General features: G+C 37.2%; 1 protein-coding gene across 8 annotated transcripts; it reads right to left on the reverse strand.

Moving 5' to 3' along the window:
• Positions 1-4,432: 4,432 nt before the first annotated feature.
• On the reverse strand, positions 4,433-10,705 carry LOC135086343 (uncharacterized). 8 transcript variants are annotated; one of them, XR_010260425.1, is made up of 3 exons: positions 9,411-10,705; positions 7,614-8,717; positions 4,433-5,382 (listed from the first exon to the last, which is right to left on the reverse strand). XR_010260425.1 is itself a non-coding variant. In XM_063981113.1 (3 exons), the coding sequence occupies exons 2-3, from the start codon at positions 7,779-7,781 to the stop codon at positions 5,098-5,100; spliced, it is 378 nt and encodes a 125-aa protein (XP_063837183.1). In that variant the 5' UTR covers positions 9,411-10,705; the 3' UTR covers positions 4,473-5,097. The 8 variants fall into 8 exon arrangements, 6 of the variants coding, with proteins under 6 accessions (XP_063837183.1, XP_063837182.1, XP_063837179.1 ...); XR_010260424.1 differs by having other exon boundaries at positions 4,437-5,382; positions 5,706-8,717; XM_063981113.1 differs by having other exon boundaries at positions 4,473-5,382; positions 7,689-7,781.
• Positions 10,706-23,487: the final 12,782 nt, after the last annotated feature.

A 23,487-nucleotide genomic window follows, 5' to 3' on the forward strand; every position in this document is an offset into this window, starting at 1 on the left:
CCTTCATTGGTTGGGTTTTTTGTGGCGGTCAAGCTGTAGATCCTGGCTACACAGGAGTTGCAGTGGTGGGAACGAGAGGTGGGAATAGTCCCGTAAGTAAATGTAAGGTTAATTATTGTAATAGAAGTATGGAAAAGATCGCTATACAGCGATAACACCGACTGAATTGTACTCATACGTCTCACTCTCTTTTTTTTTTAATATCTATTATACATTACTTTAATAAACATCCAATTTCAGTTACGTTCAATTAATGCAAATAAGTTAATTTGAATTTAGTAAACAACAAGTCTACCTAACAGATCCGGGTTACATCCCATTTAAAGGATATCAGTTGCCTGAAAAAAAAATTACATCCAATTTAGTGGATATCATGGTACATACAATTTAATGGATATCAGGGTACATCCAATTTAATGAATATCACGGTACATCCAATTTAATGGATATCATGGTACATCCAATTTAATGGATATCAGATATCAGGGTACGTCCAATTTAATGGATATCAGGGTACGTCCAATTTAATGGATATCAGGGTACATCCAAATTAATGAATATCAGAGTACATTTAATTAAATAGATACCAGGGGTACGTCCAATTTAATGAATATCAGGGTACATACAATTGTATGGATATCGGGGGTACGTCCAATTTAATTGATATCAGGTGTACATCAAATTTAATGGATATCAGGTGTACATCAATTTGAATTTGAGGTACAAATTTAATGGATATCAGTGAAACCTACCAAATCTATGTAAGACCACTTATGTACCTGGAATTACGCAAATAAAGAAATTTGATTTGATTTGATTTGATCCAATTGACTGGATATCAGGGTACATCCAATTTAATGGATATCACAGGTACATCCAATTGAATGGATATCAGGGTACATCCAATTTAATAGATATCAGTCTACATCCAATTTAATGGATATCAGGGTACATCCAATTTAATGGATATCACGGGTACATCCAATTGAATGGATATCAGGGTACATCCAATTTAATGGATATCAGGGTACATCCAATTCAATGGATATCACGGGTACATCCAATTTAACGGATATCAGTATATATCCAATTTAATGAGCATCAAGCGATGATCTCTTCTCTTGTCGGCGTCAGGAGTGAAAGTCAGTTCGATCCATCCTGCTATGATCATTATGGCTCTGCGGAAACGCTTCCAACGGTGATGTGCCGATTCGCCTCCAGGTGCCGCGCCCGTATTCCAGTTTAGTGCACGCGCTCACGACTGTCTGCAACACGGCCATCCTGCGCGACATGCGTCCTCGTATGTTCCTTTGAAAAACTAAGAAGAACAGCCAGTATCCGCTCGGCCAATCTTTCTTCATGAAATATAAAATATATATGCTTTCAGAGCAAGAAAACTAAACTTTTAGTACCTACTACTAGTTACTCTTTCAAATAAAACCCATCTAACTAAATATCTTATGTTACTAACTTGTAACCATAGCCTATTTTAAGCTACTTAGCTTTTACGATTCCAATCAACTACTAATAACAATTCCAATTAATTGTAACATTGAAGATCACTGAGATCCACAAATCATTGAGCAAAATTACCAAAATTTTCTCTAAAATATCAATTAAACAACAGTGGCCTAATTCACGTATTTTGACACATCGTCCGACGTCCTAATGAAAACAGTTCTAAATCGATAGGATCCCAACTCAGCGGTTTGTCATTTGACGTTTAATCACTTGAACCAAATTTCAAAATAGGTAATAGGTGAATACTGCAGAGACTACGATTGAATACGCATAAAAACGAAATCAAAACAAAATCGGGCGATTAACACGTGAATACGAAAAGTGACACCAGCGATCAAATCGCTTGCATGCCGTTGAAGTTTTGTTACGTGAATACGGCTACAGGCTCGGGAACCTAAGTCAACCAGTCAAACAGTCAATGGCTTTATGATCTTTGCTAAACACAGCAAGATCCGACTGCACCACCCAGAAGTATCTCACCTCAGAACATCTCCCCTTTTCGCTCGCAGCTTGGTTGGCTTCCCATCAGACAGCGTAGATATCTTCGTTCACTTTGTATGCTTCATCCGATTCTCTTCAATCCTGACTCTCCATCTTATTTAAAAGATAAATTTCAGTACCTCCACTCCACTCACAATAGAAATCTTCGCTCTAGTCAGACTCTTCAGCTTGCCACCCCTTATCATAGCACCGGCTTCATGTCCAACTCTTTCCTAGTCTCCGCTGTACGGCTCTGGAACGGCCTTCCGGCCAAATTACGCAAACCTTCTTCCAAATTTACTTTCAAAAGGGCTCTGCGCAAACATTTCAAGGAATGACCTTTTTTCTCCATTTTCTCGCTATCTCAGACATCAGTCATGTGTACATTTATAATATTATTATGTTTATGTATTTATGTGTATGTCTATTATATTTATTTGTATTATGTTATTTATTTTAATGTAATCTTATGTAAGTAGGTTTATTATCAAAAATGTAATTGTAATTTTTTTTTTGCATCGCCTTACTCTTTCTACATGACCCGTGGTTGACTAGCAGAGAATGCCATCCGGCATTAAGTCCGCCACAGTGCATTGTTAGTTTGTGTGCTGAAGTTTAAATAAATAAATAAATATCGCACTACCGAATTCCAACTGGCTACTCAGGGCAAACACCACCCTCTACCAGAATACAGCCACAATATTCTAGTACAGTCTCCACTCTTAAGACCTTACTACTCAGCAAGATCCGACTAAACCACCCAGGAGTACCGTAGGTACTATTGCACCACACTATCCGCAGATACCACAGGCAAACACTTATTTCCACCGAGCTACGCTACGGCATCCTGGTACAGTCTCCAACCCAACGAATTAAGAACATCCAATCCAACTATTCTTCACTTACAATTTCAAAGAATGATACTGGGCCCTCAGGCATCTTCCTATCACGGTCATGTTGCATACTCAATACACGCTTGTTATTAGGAATCCCAAACACAAACTACGTTCTCCAAATCGCCTGCCAAGCGTGAAGACTTATGACAAAACCTGCTGGTCTATACCAGCAGCGGACCTCAAAGGTCTGTTGATGATGATGATAAGAGGATATAAATTATTGAATCGTTTAATGTAAATCCGCAGGTGCTCTTGACGCTCATTATTCTAGCGCTTAAGCAATGTTTAAAGCTAATGTTTTATCAGTTTATTTCTAGTATAAATCATTTAATTGATAATTAGCATATTTATCAGTAAATGAATTGTAATTCTTAACGAAAATAACGTTCTTCTTAAACCAGAAACCGTGAGGGACTTCAAAGATTTAAAACTATCATATTTTACTTGTGTGTAATCTTGTAGTTGTATTGTAATTTACTAACGTAGATTCTAAGAACTTTGTTACTAATACTTTTATGGCCCATGCTTAAAATAAATAACTTTTATTTTATTTATTCAAGGATATTTGAAACTTTATCAATGAATCTCAAAATTTTGCCTGATTTCGGGATTCAATTCAAGCTTATTTAAGAAAATATTATTATGTGTAAAACATTATCTTTTCTTAAATATTTCAAACTTAAAAGGAATGTGCAAGTACCAAAATATCAAGTAGTATCTTCCTGCCTATATACAATTAAGTGCTGTTGAAGCATTGTTTAATAAATAAAATTAAATATGTTGTAAACCATTTTCATTTATGAAATAAAACATTTCATTTTTCATTTTCACTTTTTATTCCCAATTCAACATTAAACAAATTATATGCAAGATAAGTAAACATTTTATTCTTTAAGTACTCATCAGATTTTAGAGCGCTGACAACTAAAACTATTGCATTTATTTTCACTCCACTAATACTTTTCCTTTTTTTATTTTTTTTTTTCATAGTATTCCCATTGAATTACATTTAAAGAACATTGAATAATTAATTGAACTAATATAATTTACATTTAAGTTACAGTAAACATTATACCGCTTTATCCAATTTAATGAAAACACTTTTTTTTTCACACACAATGACATACAATTTTACGACTTGCTCAAATTGCCTAAGGTGGTACATGTCATACACACCAGCCTGTCGGGTGACTAATCCAACTACGAGCCACTTAGACATCGGGCAACTCGTCCTTATAAGTGTTCTACGGCTAGCGTTGTTTCATCAAATATTCTCAACACAATGCCGGTGACCCCATACTAAATTACACGGTCATTAATTCAATGAATTAATTAAACAACGATAAAGGTGGTCAATATACGCACATTTCATTGCTAAAAATGTGTTAAGTATGATTTTTGTCAGTGTTGCGGAGAAAAACTCTGGAGCCGGTTTGGTAAAGTTGTATTTGTACTACACGCAGTAGATGTTGCTTTTACATTGGTTCGAGAGAGAGTGGTTTCAATGGTCGCACTCGTGCACAGCTCGGACGGACGCGCGTAGCGCCATCTATGATTCCTTGTTTAAATCATTTCGTAAACTGTAAATTGTACTGTTAGTTCTTATAAAGCAAGATGAATTATAGATGGCGCTTTACAAACATTTGTTTTATAATAATATAGGTAGATGGCGCTAACCTGGGTTCGGAACATGCTCCCCCCTTGAAATAGTTAAATAATTTAATTTTAAGTATTTAAATTGTTGTATTTAAAGTGTATTAATTGAGTGTACCTACTAAGTTAAGTGTTTACATTATTAGGTTTAATTGCTACAATAAATTGAAATCTAAATTACTTGTGTATTGTTAATTTGTTTGAAATAAGTTACCTACCTATCTATGTACCTACTCTGGTATTTCAATGAAACCCACACAACTTAAGCATTTATTGAAGTTTCACAAATAAATATTGGCATTAATGATAATGTACTAACTAATGCAATACAGTTAAGTACTATCTAATAATATGAAATTATACTGTATGAGTTTAAGATACATTTGCTTGAAACAAGTATTACACAAAATGAAATATGAGTCTAAGTTACATTTGGTTACAGGCAAAATGGTTATAATATAATAGTATGATACTCTAGATATTTTAAGTTATTTTCAATGATAAATAAGATACAAGAAAGGTTAATACATAATGTTATTTAAGTAAGTTAATTATTATCTAATATTGGTAGAGGACAAATCTTCGGGAAGGACAGCTTGATGGTGGAGCCCTGGGATGTCTTCAGTGTGGCAACGCGAGTCACGCCGTCGCCCCCGGGGTGTGTCTCGATGATCCTTGCCAGTCTCCACTGGCATGGTGGAGTGTGCTTGTCCTTGATGAGAACTACGGAGCCCGCTGCCAGCGTGGGTCCCTTGGAGCTCTGCCACTTGCCTCGTTGTTGGAGTAGCCCCACGTAGTCTCTTGAGAAGCCCTTCCAGAAAGATTGGTAGATCTGTTGGAGTTGTTGAAAGTATTTAAGTCGGTTGGTTGGGACTTCGTCGTATTGGTAATCCGGCAGTGCCACTGGAGTTCTTCCTATTAGGAAGTGAGCTGGTGTAAGGACTTGGAATATTTCGGAATCGGAAAAAGGAATGGGACATAAAGGTCTGCTGTTAAGGATGCCCTCTATCTGAATTAAAATTGTTGAGAAACCTTCATAGGTAAGTAGACTTTGTTTTAGGACACGCTTAAGATGATATTTACAACTTTTGACAGCGCCCTCTGCCAAACCATTCATGTGAGGTGAGTAACTAGGTACAAACTTCCATTCGATACCTTGCTCGGTGCACGAAGTTGTCAATTCGTTAGAGTTCGTGTTAAGAAAATCGTATAGCTCCCTTAACTCCCTGTCAGCACCCCGAAAGGTGGTGCCGTTGTCGCTCACCACCACTCGTGGCTTCCCGCGTCTAGCTATGAACCTTCTGAACGCCGATAGGAAGCTGTGAGTTTCTAGACCTGTAACAAGTTCAATATGTACGGCCTTCGTTGAAGAACATATAAAAATGGCAATATAGGACTTGTAAGTTTTGCAACCACGTCCCTGCCTGTCTTTGAGTAGAAATGGACCTGCATAGTCTAGTGCCACAGTGTAAAATGGCGGCGCCGGTTGCACTCTGTGACCTGGTAGGTCGCCCATAATAGGCGTCGGTGTATGTGGCTTGGCTCTGAAGCAAGGTACGCATTCTCTAAAAATGTTATTGGCTAAAAGCTTACCCTTGATAGGCCAGTACTGCTCCTTCATGCTAGACAGCAGCAGCTGGGGTCCTGCATGCATGAGGCGGACGTGCTCGTTCCTCATAATTAGTTTGGTTAATGTGTGATTGCTGTGTAGTATGATGGGGTGTTTTTTGTCAAATTCGTAGTGTGATTGACTAAGACGTCCTCCCACCCTTATAAGATCATTATCCATAAATGGTTTAAGACTCAAAAGTTTTGAGGTTTTAGGTAATTGTGAGTTATTTTTAAGAAGTTTGTATTCGTTAGGAAATGATTCTATTTGTGTAAATATTATTAGTTTATTGGCAGCTTGCCTTTGCTCTTGGCATGAAATTGGCCCTGTAATTTTGTGGGTTTTATTTTTGCAGTTGTGTAAAAACCTTAGTACGAGTGCAAATATACGAAATAGTTTCGTGTCACTGGACCACCTTGAAATTAAATTGTTTATGAATGTGTTATCGTTAGCCTTATTTTGTGTTGTGTTGCATAATGTTTTGCATGGGGAATGTTTTGCCTTTAGCTCAATTAATTCTTGGGTTTGTTGTTTATTTTGAGGCCACTCACCTTGTGGTTTACTCAAAAATGTTGGTCCTTCAAACCAAAACTTAGAGGTAGTTGTGCAGTTAACTAATTTGTCAGGTAAAACCCCCCTTGAAAGCAAATCTGCTGGGTTTTCATTACTAGGAACCCAGCGCCATTTGGACTTGTCTGTTAGAGCTTGAATCTTGGTAACTCTGTTGGCTACAAATGTATTTAGCTTGTGAGGTTCTGTCTTTATCCACGCTAACGTGATAGTCGAGTCGGACCAGTATTGAATGTCGTTTATAGGGACTTTGAGTGATGACTGCAAATCCTTCATATTGACTGCCAACAATAACGCCGCACTCAATTCGAGGCGGGGTATAGTTTGAGTTTTTAGTGGTGCTACTCGTGTTTTTGAAAATAATAATCGAACTAGAGTTTGGCCTTGTGCATTGGTTGTAAGCACATAAATGGCCGCCCCGTAAGCTTGTGTGGAGCTGTCTGCAAACCCATGTAATTGGAAAGTTATATAATTGCTTATTGTAACTACTCTGGGAATCTGTAATAATCTTAGGTATTGAAGTCCATTGTAAAATGTTAACCAATCTTTTAAAAGAGTTTGTGAAATAGGTTGGTCCCAATCCGACCCGTCCACCCATAGTCGTTGAATGAAGCATTTGGCAAGAATTAGGCATGGGCCTAATAGACCCAAAGGGTCGAAGATACTTGAAACTCGAGATAAAATAACTCGTTTTGTTACATTATTTGGTATAGGTTGCAAATTAATTGAATAATTCAAATTGTCGTTTTGGTTTGACCATTGAAGTCCTAATATTTTGTGCAAGCTATCCCCTGGTTGTCCGAGTTGGACGCTTTGTGATGTTGTACTTTCTGTTTGTGTAGGTAGTGCTTGTTGAATTTGTGATGAATTAGTTTTCCACTTACGTAGATGAAAGTTGGCTGTGCGCAGGACTCTGTCTACCTCCAGGGCGACCTGCGTGATTCTGTGCTCATCGTCACCTGAGAGAAGTAGGTCATCAGCGTAGAACTGCTCCTCGATCGCTGCGGCCGCTGCGGCTGCCACCGGCAACTCGGCTGACGACCGTGCTGCATCTGGAAGTTGTTGCAAAGCAGTGCGAGTTTCTTGTGCCAAATGCAGTAAGCAGCGTGTTGCAATGTGCGGCGCAGGTTTCAGCCCAAAGCTGAGTGTTGTTAATTTGAAAGTTTGAAGCTCATGGTGAGGCTCCTCCCTCCACAGAATGCATTGCAGAGGTTGTTGATCAGCATTTATGTGTATGCAACAAAACATTTTACGTATGTCGGCGTTAATTACATATTTGTGCAATCGAAAACGTAATAAAATGTGATTTAGTGTATCCTGTTTGATTGTGCCCTTGTGCAAAATATCATTCGGAGAATACCCGGACGAAGTTGGACAAGAAGCATCGAAAACTACTCTCAGGGGTGTGGTAGACTTCTCTAGGTTGACAACAGCATGATGTGGTAAGAAATTAAGCGGGACGTCAGAGGAAGTACATTTCTCCATGCGCCCTGTTTGTTCAAATTCTCTCATAAATTGAATATACATTTGCTTAAACTCATCGTTTTTTGAAAATTTTCGTTCTAATGAATGGAATCGTTGTTGGGCAATGTGCTTAGATTGACCCAAATTACTAATAGGAAATTTGAATGGTAATTGTATTACAAAGTTGCCCTCAGCATTGCGAGTGTGTGTCATGAACACCTTCTCACATACTTTGTCATCATAGGACACTTGATCATTATGGGGAGTGAATGGATTGTCACCACATTCCTCCATTTCCCAGAAATGTTTTAATTGAGTTTTTAATGATAAATTGCATCGTACCTGTATGGGACTTGCTAAAGACCCTGATACTATCCAGCCCAGCTTTGTCTTTTGTAATATAGGACAGCCCTCTCCCAGACTATGCCTTCCAAAGCACAATAAGTTGTAAAATAGCTCAGCGCCAATGAGTAGGTCAACCTCACCCGCTGAAGAGAAGTTCTCGTCTGCCAATTTGATGTGAGCTGGAATGTTCAAAAGTTCAGTTATTTTTGGTGAATTATAATTTGGTAGGTTACAAATTTGTGGCACAATTAAACAAGTCAGCTTTGTTTGAAATTGTCTATCATTTGACTCAATATTGAGGTTACAATATTCTTTTATTTTGGTTGAAGTATCATTGAAACCTATCACTTCCATATTGACATTTCGTTTGGCTAGTTTCAACAATTGAAAGGCCTTTTCTGAAATAAAATTGGATTGTGAGCCACTATCTAGTAAGACTCTCAAGTTGTGGGTTTGATGTCGCGAGTCGTATGCTCGGACCATTGCTGTAGACAAAAATACAATTTTTTGATTTTTGGTTGGTGCGGTGACCGCATTATTATGTGTATGAGTATTGATTGAACCTGCATTTGCTGCTGGCTGTACATGTTCCCTCACTGGCACTTGGTTATTTGATTTATTGGTTTGGTGAGAGTGCAGCGAGGTACTTGAAATTGGTTGTGCAACATGCATTGTAGAAGGAGTCACACTATCAATATGTAACAGTGTGTTGTGCTTACCTTTACAGTACTTGCAGTGCGAAGAGCGACAATTGCTCACATTGTGATTGTTGCCTAGGCAGTTTGTACACAAATGAAATGATTTTACAGCCCTATAGCGTTCCCTTGCATTCAGAGCCAAGAAATTGTTACATTGGTTAAGATAGTGCCTACCTTTACACTGCGGACACGAAGGATTTACAATTGGCTTTGAGGATGTGGTTACCAAACTTTTCCGTGCCTCCGGGCCCCCAGGTTTAGTGACATTCAAGTTGTCGAGAATGTCAGCTCGCCTCCGTATAAAGTTTTTGAAGTCCTGCAACGAAGGTAGTACATTTGAGCTTTGGTTTTCCTCCCATGATCGTTGCAGCGAGGAAGGTAATTTGTTCGACATAAAATAAATGATAATTAAGTCCCAATCATCAATGGGAATGTTAAGTGTGTGAAGTGATCGCAGATGTTTGTTTATATTATCAATTAATGCTCTAAGTGACTTGGCATTTTCAGATGAAATAGATGGTATTTCAAAGAGAGATCGAAGGTGATTTGAAACTAGTAAGCGAGGGTTGTTGTAGCGTTCACACAACAGCCTCCACGCCATTTGGTAACCATCAGATGTGTATTCTATCGAATTGACAACCTCGAGAGCTCCGTCCTTCAGACAACTGCGAAGATATTTAAACTTTTGTATTGATTTTAATGAACTCTGATTTATTAAGGCATCGAATGTCTCCCTAAATTCAAGCCATTCCCTAAAGTCACCGCTAAAACTGGGTAATGCAATTTCTGGAAATTTAATGGAGTCAATACATTCACTACTATGAGATGGTTTGGCTTCAGGTTCATCATTGTCGTTTCTAAAGGCCATAACCAGGCCTTTGGCCTTGGCTAGGCTCTCAAAGTAAAGCTCCTCGAACTTTTCACGTTCGAGGAGTTGAGAACTGGTGTCCTCGGACAGGCACTCTAATTGCATCTGAATTGTGTCAAATTTCTCATAAGTTGATGTAACATTTTCTATGCGAAACTCAAGGTTTAAAATATCATCTGCAGTTAATGGAGTTGCTAAATTATCTATGAAATTGGTGAATTGGGTAAGTTTACCCTTAAATGCTGCTCTACTGCGTGAAAGTTGAACAATGTCGTTGGGAAAAGTTTTGTCTTGTGACGTCATTTTGAACAATTGTGTAAAATTTGGTTAGAAATTGTAAGTAAGTAAGATAGAGGGTTTGTTGTGAAATAATAAAAGGAACCAGCTCACTCTCCTTTAGAAGCTCGAAGTCGTCTTGGCGTGGTCTTGGTTGCACGTAGAGGTTATGCACGCTTTATCTTCCGGCGGCGTCGAAAAATTGATGAAAATATCCAAGCGTCGCCCCCGGGCGTCGCACGATGGAACCAGCTCACTCTCCTTCAGAAGCTCGAAGTCGTGTTGGCGTGGTCTTGGTTGCACGTGGTGCACGTGCACGTTTTTTCTTCCGGCGCGGCGGCGGCGCAATCGGCGGACGGCGGCGTCGAAAATTGGATGAAGTATCCAAGCATCGCCGTCGGGCGTCGCACGCAGGCACCACGTAGAGCACAGGGGTCACCAAAATTTGTTGCGGAGAAAAACTCTGGAGCCGGTTTGGTAAAGTTGTATTTGTACTACACGCAGTAGATGTTGCTTTTACATTGGTTCGAGAGAGAGTGGTAGAGATGAGACGTATTTACTAGAACAGATCCACACACTAGGTATTTTACAGTACTAAGTGGCACCTATTCCAATTTTTAAAATACTTGATCCACCTAGTATTTTTTAAATTACACGATTTCCGACCCTACCATCAAAGTAATAGAGGTTATTATTGCATAATACGTAGTCGTGTATTACACGCACCGCGTATTTCTCGCTAAGTATTTTTTAAATTACACGATTTCCGACCCTACCATCAAAGTAATAGAGGTTATTATTGCATAATCCGTAGTCGTGTATTACGTGCACCGCGTATTTCTCGCTAAGCTTATGTGCGAACGTAGAGATTCACTCCGTCTCTGTCTGACAAACAAATTTGAGCGCAGGCAGGTGTGAGATAGGAATAGGTGTTTGATGTATTACGTAATTTAAACTCTATTTGTACACAGGTAAGGTTTTGAATATTTTAATTTTTGTTCTCTCTCATCCAGCTCACTCCTTGTTGACTAGCCGGTAAAAAACCAGTTTTTATTCTTCCGACAGGTTTGTTTTGGTTTGTTGTCACGCGTCCGTGATAATTGCATAATTTGTATTGAAATAGTAATTTGATAATTAGATTAAATTGGAATAGTTTTCGAGTGTTGATTAGATAGAATTTAACTCCTGTTTCTGAGAAGTTACCCGCTAAAATACCGGTGGTGACAAAAGTTCCCAGAAATTTTTGGTAGTAGATGACCCATGGGGAGTTTTGTCACCAAGATTTTTTGTCTGTGTTTCTTTGTCAATTTGGGCGTGTTCCTTTACATGTATGGAGATTTGCTATTTTTGACATCAACGTTGATAAATTTAGCGATATCTGTGATATTTCTTTAATCTGTAAGCGTTTTGTGAGCGATGTGAAAAAATGTTGAAATGGAACACTCTCAGTTTGACATGAGCCGTCACACGTCCGATTTTTGAAGTGTTTATTTTTTATAGAAGAAACATTCTATTCTACAAGTTATTCAATTTCAAATTGCATTATTAATACTACGGTTGTATCTTTTCAAAGAAAATTGTATTTTAAAGTCATAATACGTGGATTAGTCCGCACTCCGCACTAGTCGCGTCAAGTATGGTAAATTACTACGTACTAAGTGGAACAGGTATTTGGATCACGTATTAATAAATACTTGGAATAGGTGCACCTAGTATCAAATTTACCTAGTATAACCCATCTCTAGAGAGTGGTTTCAATGGTCGCACTCGTGCACAGCTCGGACGGACGCGCGTAGCGCCATCTATGATTCCTTGTTTAAATCATTTCGTAAACTGTAAATTGTACTGTTAGTTCTTATAAAGCAAGATGAATTATAGATGGCGCTTTACAAACATTTGTTTTATAATAATATAGGTAGATGGCGCTAACCTGGGTTCGGAACAGTCAGATTAAAATTGCCCTATGTTTGTATTGCCCTATGGCACCAGATGCCTTTTGTAAACTATGTTTTGAGTACCTAGTTAAATATACTGCCGCTATCGTAAAATGCCTCCAAAACAAATCGTTTTCTATTAAATGCCCAAAAAAAAACTAATAACAAATAGTAAATAAACATCAAAGAAACCCTGGCGGAACCGCCACCAACAAGCCCGGCCCAAACTCTATTGATGAACAGAATCTGTCGCTATGGATATCCTCAGGGGAAGCATCCATCCATCTAGGAGACAACGTCCTCTGGCTAAAACGCAAGTTCTACCCTGCTGGGACCGCGCTCTTGTAGAAAGATCTTAGATTCGATTACTTACCTTGAATATTCAAAACGATTACAAATTACCATCTGTTCCATCCTATCGATTTTCATTGTTTTATTTGCAGCACAATGAGAGCAATGAATGCTATATGAAATGGTGACAATCCACTAGTAGGCCTTCAAAGAAGCGCTTCATGCACTCGACCCATGAAGTCACGGTGAGAGCCAGTGACAACAACACTTATTTCTGTGTCCAAATGACGATAACATTTCTGAGGTAACCAGATCAGTCATGCGGCTTAACCCAGATACTCCTGAAACTTTTTATACTTGTCAATTTTTATAAATTTTTAGTATGTTTCTAAATAGAGGTCAAGTGTCCACAGAAAAATATTAGAAAAATTCTTGGTCAACTGGAAAAGCCGGAAAATGGGTGGTGTTTTAACACCTGGTCGGAGAATGGACTACTACTACGAGAAAAAATTATACTATGATTTTGCTAGGTTCAAGAGTTAAAAACGAGTTGTAAGTTATACTCATTTATTTAAAAAATACCAAAATCATATTCAGAGGAGGTAGGAGGATGGTAGAGACATAAATCATAGCCTAGGATGTTTTAGTATGTGGCGCATATTTTACACCAAATTGATTTATTCTTGCGAATTTTACATGTCAGTTGCGTGTAGTACTCGTAAGTAAAGTAGAACATAGGGATGTAAGCTCCGTGGACCCTGGTTGTGGCGCCATTCTTCATAAATATTGTTTCGGAGTATGACTTTGGCACAGAACTTTCACAGAAGGTACTTGCACTATATTGCATTGTTGTAATTGTGATTGCGCTAGGTACGTTCATGGCAGAAGAACTAACTGCATTGGTGACATCATTAGATTCATTACGTCTTACTTTAAAAAAATCAGAGCTCGGACTGTTATCATCTTTATCTGAAGAAGACTTGTCGTACTGTACCTACTTCTGCCTCGGCTCTAAGTTGAGAACCTGGAGTTCACGAAAAATAGCAATAGAAAACTTACACGTATAAGTAGTAATGCAGAATCAACGGATGAATATTCTGGTGAAGAAAACCACGTTACCTTACAAAATCTTCCAGGTTATAGTTAGATAAACGGAACCAGGCTAACCTGGAAGATTTTGTAAGGTAACGTGGTCTTCTTCACCAGAATATTCATCCGTTGGTTCTGTATTAGCATTTTCTGGTGGTAAAATTGCTATGTAATTCGGTATCTGAGCATCGTCGTCAATGTTTTCTAATACGTCTACAATTCGTGAAGTCTCAGCGGTCTTTTATATCGTGGCCTAAACTTTTAACAAATATACAGGTTAGACGTCGATTATGCGACCAGGTGTTAAAACACCGATTGTAATTTTGTCATAAAAAGTCTCAAAAATGTAAAGCTTTTCAAAAACATATGTTTATAGTTTTATAGCTAACAGTAGTACATAAAATAATAACTAGTATAATCTGAGGTATTACTAGCAAGTTTATGAAATATCTTACCTTTTATTAGACGTTTTTGCACAAAACTAAACAACAGAATTCAAAATAATAAAAAACTAACAAAATAAAGCAAATATGCCATATCGAACATACTCAATTACAGCTTGATTCGTAATGAAGAGAAAATACAAGGAACAGTAAACGATTTCTCGATATTTTTATAATTTATCTGAGGATATTCCGAACTACTTTTTAGCGGTGTTATAACGCCTGGTAGGAGTAAGTGGGTTAAGACTAGATTTATGTGAAAACAAGACTGGCGAGCCAGACTCCACCATCATTGTTTAAATTACTACTTAAGAACTATAAAAGGACTCCCTTTTCACCAATTCTTCCACCTGTACCGGACCCCGTTGACCAATTGCTGGATCCACTTTTAATTGTGCAATATAATACCACAAATATACCGCCACAGAACGTTATTCGATTCTTTCTTTTTATAAATACCGAATGCTGGGACGCCGTCGACATTAACAGCGTTTAACTTCATGTGAGTATGTCTATTCTCATACATAAAGTACTAAGTTATACGTTAAAAATCTAGACAAACTGAGTGGGTGGAAGTAGTTTATGTTATAAACAACATTAAAATTCGTAGATACGCTTTACCATAGGTCTGATTACTTTTCTTTTTATTTATTTTTATTTTATTTTGTTTTGGCCGATTTCTGCTGAATACTTATTTATTTCTAATATCACTACTTATTATCACCAATCACTTTATTGCTATTTTCAAGGTGATAATAAGTATATTTCTAATAAAATCTGATTTTATAATGATAAAAACCAAAATGTTTTCGCCTGCTAACTTGACTATTCTCATACAACAAAATAATTATGCCTTTTCCAAAGCAGAATAATCGTTATTTTATCCATAACTCGATGAAATCAGACACATTACTGAACTTTAATTATTATGGCAGGTTTTTTACAAATTATTATTTCAAAAATATGTATTTTACTGACCTTTTATTTTCCTTATTTTTCAAAAAATGTGTATTTATCCTCGTCGCCACTTGTAGTGTACCTAAATGTGCACACTGGCTCACCGTCACACCAAGCGTCTCACTGCGGCACGTCCGTACTCGCCGGCGTCTGCCGTACGACTGACTCGTCCAACTCGTAACGACGTCACGTGACTGCCTATCACTTGTGTACGTGAGACAGCGTATTGTATCTATCTAGTACGTAGATACAAACACTACAGTAACCACTGCAACAGCATCCTTCACAATCTTAAAAATGACTATAATAGAAAGGAACTACAGAAAAATAAAAAAGACATTAAAAAAACCTGGGATACCATTAAACGTGTGTGTAATTTAACTAAACCTAATAAATCACACACACCAACTGAGCTACTAACACTTAAGTCAACCCCACGGGAATCTATTGACTCAATAAATGACTTTTTTGTAAACGTAGGCAGCAATCTCGCTGCAGATATTTTGCAGAATATTAATTCATCGGAAGAACAATTAGCCTTACAGTATAAGCCCGATTACACACATCCTCAATCATTCATGCTCTTGGAAACTGACCTACTGGAAATAACTAAGATAATTAGCTCTCTAAAAAACACATCTTCCTGTGGTTGGGACGGTATTTCCTCGGTATTCATAAAAAAGTACATTGACTACTTAGGCTACCCCATCGTCCATTTATGCAACCTTTGTCTATCTGAAGGTGTCTTCCCGAAATTACTAAAGAAATCTATAGTGATTCCTGTTTTCAAGTCAGGGGACAGAAACAGCGTATCGAACTATCGGCCTATATCCCTTCTACCTACGCTGGCGAAGATCCTGGAGAAACTGATAAATCGACGTCTTGTAAATTATCTGGAGACTCACAACTTTTTGTCCAATAATCAATTTGGCTTTCGAGAAAAAATATCTACTGTTGATGCCATCGAAAACCTTGTTAATCATGTAGCTATTAATTTGGACAATAATCAGAAATGTATCGGAGTCTTTTTGGACTTGGCCAAAGCGTTCGACACTGTTTTACAGACTATCTGCGTGACAGATCTCAGGTTGGAAAATTGGGTGAGGAACTTAGTGAAGAGCGCTCTGTTAGTTTTGGAGTTCCCCAGGGCTCCGTCCTTGGACCTACATTATTTTTAACATATATCAACAGCCTCTGTAACACTGATATACCCAATGCCAAAATTTTAACTTTTGCCGATGACACTGTTATCGTATTCACTGGTTCATCTTGGGAGGATGCACGCCTCTCAGCTGAGAATGGTATGCGCGTGGTCATGGATTGGCTTAGAAACAACCTGCTCACGCTCAATTTGAATAAAACAGAGTATGTAACATTTTCCATATATAAAAATAGACAACCAGGTCCAGATTTCACACTAAAAGCTCACACATGTTCAAGCCATGACGTTCCATGCGACTGCTATACTCTATCAGCCACGGATAGTATCAAGTATCTTGGCATAATCATCGACAAAAACCTCAATTGGAAGCATCACATTGATACTCTTAAGACCCGTATACGTAGACTCATGCCAATTTTCAAGAGGATACGATATCTCAATGATGATAAAACAAATAAACTTGTTTATACTACTTTATGTCAGTCTATAATTTCATATGGTATTTCTGCTTGGGGAGGAGCCAAAAAAACAATTTTAATAAATTTGGAGCGTGCCCAGCGCTCTATTTTGAAAGTGGCTAATTTCAAACCATTTAGATACCCCACAAAAGATCTATATCGGGAGTTGCTGGTTCTAACTGTCAGGCAAATTTTTATTTATAAAATATATTGTCACAAGACAGCACTCTACTCCAACCACGACTGACATATCTCGACGAAGACCGCACAAAATTTACAATGTTCCCATTTGTAATACAAATTTTACCCGATGTTTTTCACACTATCTTGGGCCATTTCTATACAATCGTCTAGGCAAAGAAGTTACACTGAATGACAAAACGAAATACCCGTGTGGAAATGCAGTAGAAGAGTTCCTTCTTAAAATGGACTACGATGACACTGAAAATATATTATCTATTGTTGTTTAAACATTACCGAATTTATAAGTATATTATATACAAAGCATGTTATATTATCTTTCCTATTAATACAATATACGTACACACAATTCGAACTTTATCATATATTTATATTTATTAATCTATTAAATTTATTTATCTTTATTTTTAATGTTTTAAATAAATAATTATACACTGGTTGAATGAATTGAATTAATGTTTCTCTTTTTAAAAGGCACGATTTCAGTATTTTAGATTTACATAATTGTTATTTGTTTACTTATAAAAAAAAAAAATGTTTCTACATCTACATACTAATTCATATCTTTAAATAAAAGTCTGATGTCAAGTAACAGAACTATTTACATTCTAGACATACAGATTATGATCTAAATAGCGAAATAAAATTTATCTGTATTCCGCGCGTATACTGTATTTCGCTAGTTCACGTCATCATGCTCAACGCAGCGACCCGGTTTCTCGGCCGAGTCAACACGCACGCTCGCTAATATGGTTCTTATCTGTATGAAGCGAGAATCACTACCTTGCCGTAACACAGTTTTAACTAGTACGGGAGGTAAAGGATTTTAGCCAATGATATTATATAAAAACAAAAGCAGATATGTTATATTATAAGCGCTCGCGCTGTGAATACTCAAATACGTCCCAATTGGGACGTCTTGTGTTTAGTCTTCGTGTGGCCTGCGTCGTGCGCAATCGCGTGCGTACCACACCGTAAGTTCCTGTGTTCTTACCAAAATAAATAAAAAATGCCATCGTGTGTGTTTCGAAAGTGTACCAATTATGACTCTAAAGTAAACAAAATACAAGGGATCTCTTACCACATGTTATTATGCAAAATTATTTAGTATTTATATTTTCAATTATTTATGCAAACAAGACGCCATGCGCCATGTTCAAGTTAAGAAAGAGAAAGCGATTTGTTTTGACGTTAGAGCGATAAGGATGCGTGCGCTGCGGACATAGATTAGTTAGTGCAGAATCGTTAAAACTATAGCTATCTCTTTCATTTGCGTGCTATTTCGTATCTTTTGTTTCACTTATCAGTTACATTTGTCAATGTGTGCAATTTGGAATAGCTCGGCACGGATTAAAATCGTAATTTCTATGAACGTAACATATCTGTAGTTCTATAATATCATTGATTTTAGCCGTATACCCACATATTATTAATGTATTCCATCATAGTTTTTAATCTTAAAAGACTGTATTTATTATTTTTAGGGTTCCGTACCTCAAAAGGAAAAAACGGAACCCTTATAGGATCACTTTGTTGTCCGTCCGTCCGTCTGTCAAGACCCTTTATCTCAAGAACGCGTGAACGTATCAAGCTGAAATTCACATGAAATACTCAGGTCTATTGTCCCTTTAAGCTGTGAAAATATCAAACTTCTAAGCCAAGCCAATCAAAAGATACAGCCGATTATGTCGATATTTTCAACAAATTTTCGACACTCGCAAAGGAATCAAAACCTACAGGATACTTCCCGTAAACTCAGAATCTTGAAATTTGGCATAAAGCATTGTCATATAATGCAAATATAGGGAAAATTGCGAAAATTACATTTTTTTAGTTATATAATATAATAAAAATATTTTAATAAAATGAAACTTACTACCTTATTTCTCACGAACGAATAAAGTATCAAATTGAAATTTATACCAAATACCTAGATCTATTGTCCCTTTAAGAAGTAAAAAAATCAAACTTCTAAGTTAACGCGATCAAAAGATACAGCAGTTTATACCGACACCTTAGACGAATTTCCGTCACACGCTAGGGAATCAAAACCTACAAGGTACTTCCTGTGAACTCAGAATCTTGAAATTCGGCACGAAGCAACGTTATATAGTACAGATAAAGGAAAAATTGCGAAAATGATAAATTTGAAGTTATATAAAATTTAAAATATTATTTTTGCTTACATGACATAAAATATTTTTTTAATAATTATAAACTTACTACCTACCCTTTTTCACATGAACGCGTAGAGATATTAAAGTTGAAATTCATATCAAACACTTCTTAAATCTAATTGCCTCTAAACTGTGAGAAATTCTAAATCAACGCAAAAATTCAAAACGCTGAGGTAGGTACCTACCTATAATGCAAATATAGGAAAAATAAATAAATAAAAAATAATCATACCGCATATTTTTTTTTTATAAAACTCCGGACTTTGACGTAATTTTGGTTTAAGTGAAATGAATGGTGTCCATTGGCATAGCTACAGGTTTTACCTTAGAATACTTGTTTTATATTTGTAGATAGTTACCCTGCCTAAAAAAAAACCCTAGCTACGCCAAAGCTAGCGTTATTTGATAAGGATCAGATATAAACACAAAATAATCTTGCGTGCATACCAATGTTATTTATACCATTTTGCAAGGGGAAAGGGATTTGTGGTTAGCCCTGACTACTTAAGGACAGGAAAAAATCAAATGATACCGCGAGCTAACTACGAACAGCGCCATCTATTGACAACCGTGCGAACTACGTAGTGTCGTTGCTCGGTGATAGGTGTTGCTGATTGCAGCTCATTGTTACAATACTTTTTATTAAAATCGGATTTTATTCCGGAGGTTTTACAATTTCTTACTACTTTCGCAAATCATTACAAATGAAGAAAGGAATTTACGGTGTGGTACCCTCAATGTACAATTAGATTTCGAGCGATACCACTTTTGGGCATTCTCCTTTTAAGTAGTTACTTTCCCCATTGTAATGTTATGAATTTCATTTTGCAATAAAAATACCATAGTTATGACTCGATTGTCGTAATGAACGAACTTTGTAAACCTTGCAGGTTTGTACGGAACCCTCGGTGCGCGAGTCCGACTCGCACTTGGCCGGTTTTTAATTACTTAGATTACTTAAATTGCATTTTAGATTTATAGTTTCTTTTTTGTATAACTACCTACTTACTTTACAAGTATACGACTATTCTGTAAGTCACACTTTGTTGTTGAAATAAATTTATTATTATTATTATTATATTGTTTCTTAATTTATTTTCTCTCCTAAGAGGCAAATTTTAGGAGCACGGGCCGAAGCCAAATGCATCCCAATTACTTTAGTTTAAGCAATATTCAAAAACTTTCTTACTATCCTGCATGTATTCAGAATGGTCGCTTTCTGTATTAATTTATAAAGGCTATGTCCAAGGTGCGTAGGCTAGTGTGTAACTGTCTAGGGATGACTCCCGTGGTGGAGATTACAATTGGAACTACTAAGACTGTGGTTACACGCCATTGCGTTCTGATTTCTATTGAAAGATCTCTGTACTTAGCTAGTTTTTCTGAGTGTGTAGTTTGTAAGTTGTGCGTATTGCATACTGCTATATCAATTAAATATACGGTCTTATTAGTTTTGTCATGTAAAGTTATATCGGGTCTATTGTAGTGGATTGTTTTATCAGTAATAATGGTTCTATCCCAGTATATTTTGTAATTTTCAACCGACTTCAAAAAAGGAGGAGGTTCTCAATTCGACCCGTATGTTTTTTTTTTTTTTTTTTTTTTTTTTCTATGTTTGTTACGCGATAACTCCGCCAATTATGAACCGATTTGAACAAATCTTTTTTCGGCGTATAGGTAATACCTCAAGGGTGGTCCCATTTAAATTTAATAATAAAAAAAACAACCCCCAAGGGTGGAAAATTGGGGATGAACTTTTTTATACGCAATATCTCCGCCGATTATAAACCAATTTGAACGATTATTTTTTTGTTGAATAGGTATTATCAAAAGGGTGGTTTCATGCGAATTTGAAGAAAATATTTCACCCCCAAGGGTGGAAAATTGGGGATGAACTTTTTTATACACAATATCTTCGCCGATTATGAACCAATTTTTTTTGGTCTCAGTGTACTGCCTACCTTCAGTGGTAACATCAAGGTAATAATTAGTTAACTAAAAAGCAAGAAATAAGTAAAATTTTATAAAAAAAAATAAAACCGACTCCAAAAAACCTACACTAAAACGTAGAAAAATAATTACTAATTACCTACTTATTTATTAGGACGAATTATTAATATTTATGTAGGTATACCATGATTGATACTTTTGGAGTCGGTGCAGGCAAACTTTACATGTTTCATAAATAATCTTGGCACCGACTCCAGAAGTATCAATCATGGTATACCTACATAAATATTAATAATTCGTCCTAATAAATAAGTAGGTAATTAGTAATTATTTTTCTACGTTTTAGTGTAGGTTTTTTGGAGTCGGTTTTATTTTTTTTTATAAAATTTTTCGTTGTCTAGAACTGTGTCAGGCTGGTATTTGTAATATGGAGTTTTTTGTGAAATGAATTGGAACTTGAACGCTAAATGTTGATGGATTATTGCTGCTACTTGGTCATGCCTATGTTTGTAGTCCGTTTGTACGATAGCTTTACACGCGCCTGTAATGTGCTGTATACTATGTGCTCGGGGCTGCTATGGCATCTTCTGCATGTATCTGTAATATTCGGCTTCTTCATGATGTATTTCTGGTAGTTTTTGGTGTCAATCACTTGATCCTGAATAGCGATCATGAAAGCTTCCGTTTCGGGGAACATTTCGCCACGCTGCAACCATGCATTCGACGCTGCCTTGTCGACTTGTAGTTGGTGCAAATCGTGGTAATGGCGGCCATGTATAGATTTTTGCTTCCACATGAACGCTTTTTCGGGGTCAGATACTATGTGTTCATTCTTTTGTGGGTTAATGTCATGTAAATTCAGGGGTGTTAGATTTTTGTCACAATGGGCTATTGTTTTATGTAGTATCGATTGCTCTGCTTTTTCATGAAAGAAATGTCTAAGGTTTTTAATCTGTTTGTTGTGTAAGTTGTGTATGTCGATGATGCCTTGGCCTCCTTCTGCTCGTGGTAATGTAACACGCTGGACACATCCTTTCGGGTGGTGTTTGCGATGAGCTGTCATTGTAATATGTACTATACGCTGTAGGTGTTTTAAATCTGTTTGGCTCCATTTTATAATTCCGAATGAGTAGGTAAGTAGTGATATTGCAAATGAATTTATGGACTTTGTCAAGTTTTTAGAGTTAAGTTGAGACCTGAGTAGTATATTGAGCCGATGTTTAAATTTCGTTGTAATGTCTTTTTTTGTTTGTTTTTGGTTGATTTGACGTAGCTGATGAAATCCAAGATATTTATACGAACTGTTTGCATCTAGAGCTTCAATTTTATTGCCGTTTTCTAGTATATATTCTTTTTCTTCAATTTTTCCTCTTATTATAGTTACTGTTTTACATTTGTCTATTCCAAATTCCATGCCTATATCATTTGAAAAGGTTTGTGTTATGTCTGCTAGCTGATGGAGTGAATGTGTATTTTTACTGTAAAGTTTTATGTCGTCCATGTACATTATTATTATTATTATTATTATATTTGTACGCTTTGGAGCTCACGGGTCAAAAGTGGCCCGGTCCTTTATAAGGCTTGCGTGGGGATACAGATCCAACACGTAGAGGCCGTTTTAAGCGCAAAATAATGGACAAAAGTGAAAGTGGTGCACATGCTGGATCTAGTCTCTGACTATATCATGGGATGTAGCCAGAGACCATCCCCAGCCTGTGCACAGGAGCTATTGCAGTTATTGGACAATGGACTAGGGTTATGGATGAAGGATGGATGGACTGGTTACTGGGCTATGGATGGAGACTACGGGTCACCTGCCTGGTTCATAGTCTCGGACTGAAAAAAATGGCAGGCGGTGACTAGCCAGCGACTAAATGGGCCCCCCCTGGCGTCATGGGTCGTATAGACCGGACTGAGGGGCAACATTGGCGTCTGCCAGCTCAGGGGTGTAGAGAGGTGTGCTGCGCTTTCTCCGAGGTTACTCGCGGCGTTATGCCCTTTAACACTTCCACCCCTGGAGCATATAGCTCTAGCGACTCCACTCTGGCCGGCCGGTTAAGGCAAGCCAGAGGTGAAAGTCCTGCAGACCCTCTCGGATTCCACTTCGGCAAGCCGAAGACGAGGGTCTTGACCGACTCTCGGGAGCACTCGGGTTAACAACTGGCCCCGTGGTGTCGCTACTCACCAACAGCTCGCCACAAAGCTGCCCTGCGGGGCTTTATTATTATTATTATTATTATTATTATTATAATTAAAAGATAATTTTTAACTACAAATATTAACCAATAATATTTTTAGTTAGATCAAATATATTTTAAAGTTAAGTTATACTTAGATCTAAATGGCATGTATTTAAATGATCTTTTTAAATTAGCAAAAACGGCAAATAAAAAAATCTAAATGGTCATCTATTTTAATGATTGATCCTCTTTCTTTGAGACATAA

The sequence above is a fragment of the Ostrinia nubilalis genome, chromosome W, assembly GCF_963855985.1.
Source record: "Ostrinia nubilalis chromosome W, ilOstNubi1.1, whole genome shotgun sequence".
NCBI classification, from domain to species: Eukaryota; Metazoa; Arthropoda; class Insecta; order Lepidoptera; family Crambidae; genus Ostrinia; species Ostrinia nubilalis.

Coding starts and splice junctions, on each gene's coding strand:
- LOC135086343 (XM_063981108.1), bottom strand. CDS start 10,407: ATGACGTCACAAGACAAAACTTTTCCCAACGACATTGTTCAACTTTCA. Junction 8,718..9,410: donor TTCGTGTCCGCAGTGTAAAG/GTAGGCACTATC, acceptor TGAACATTCCAG/CTCACATCAAATTGGCAGAC.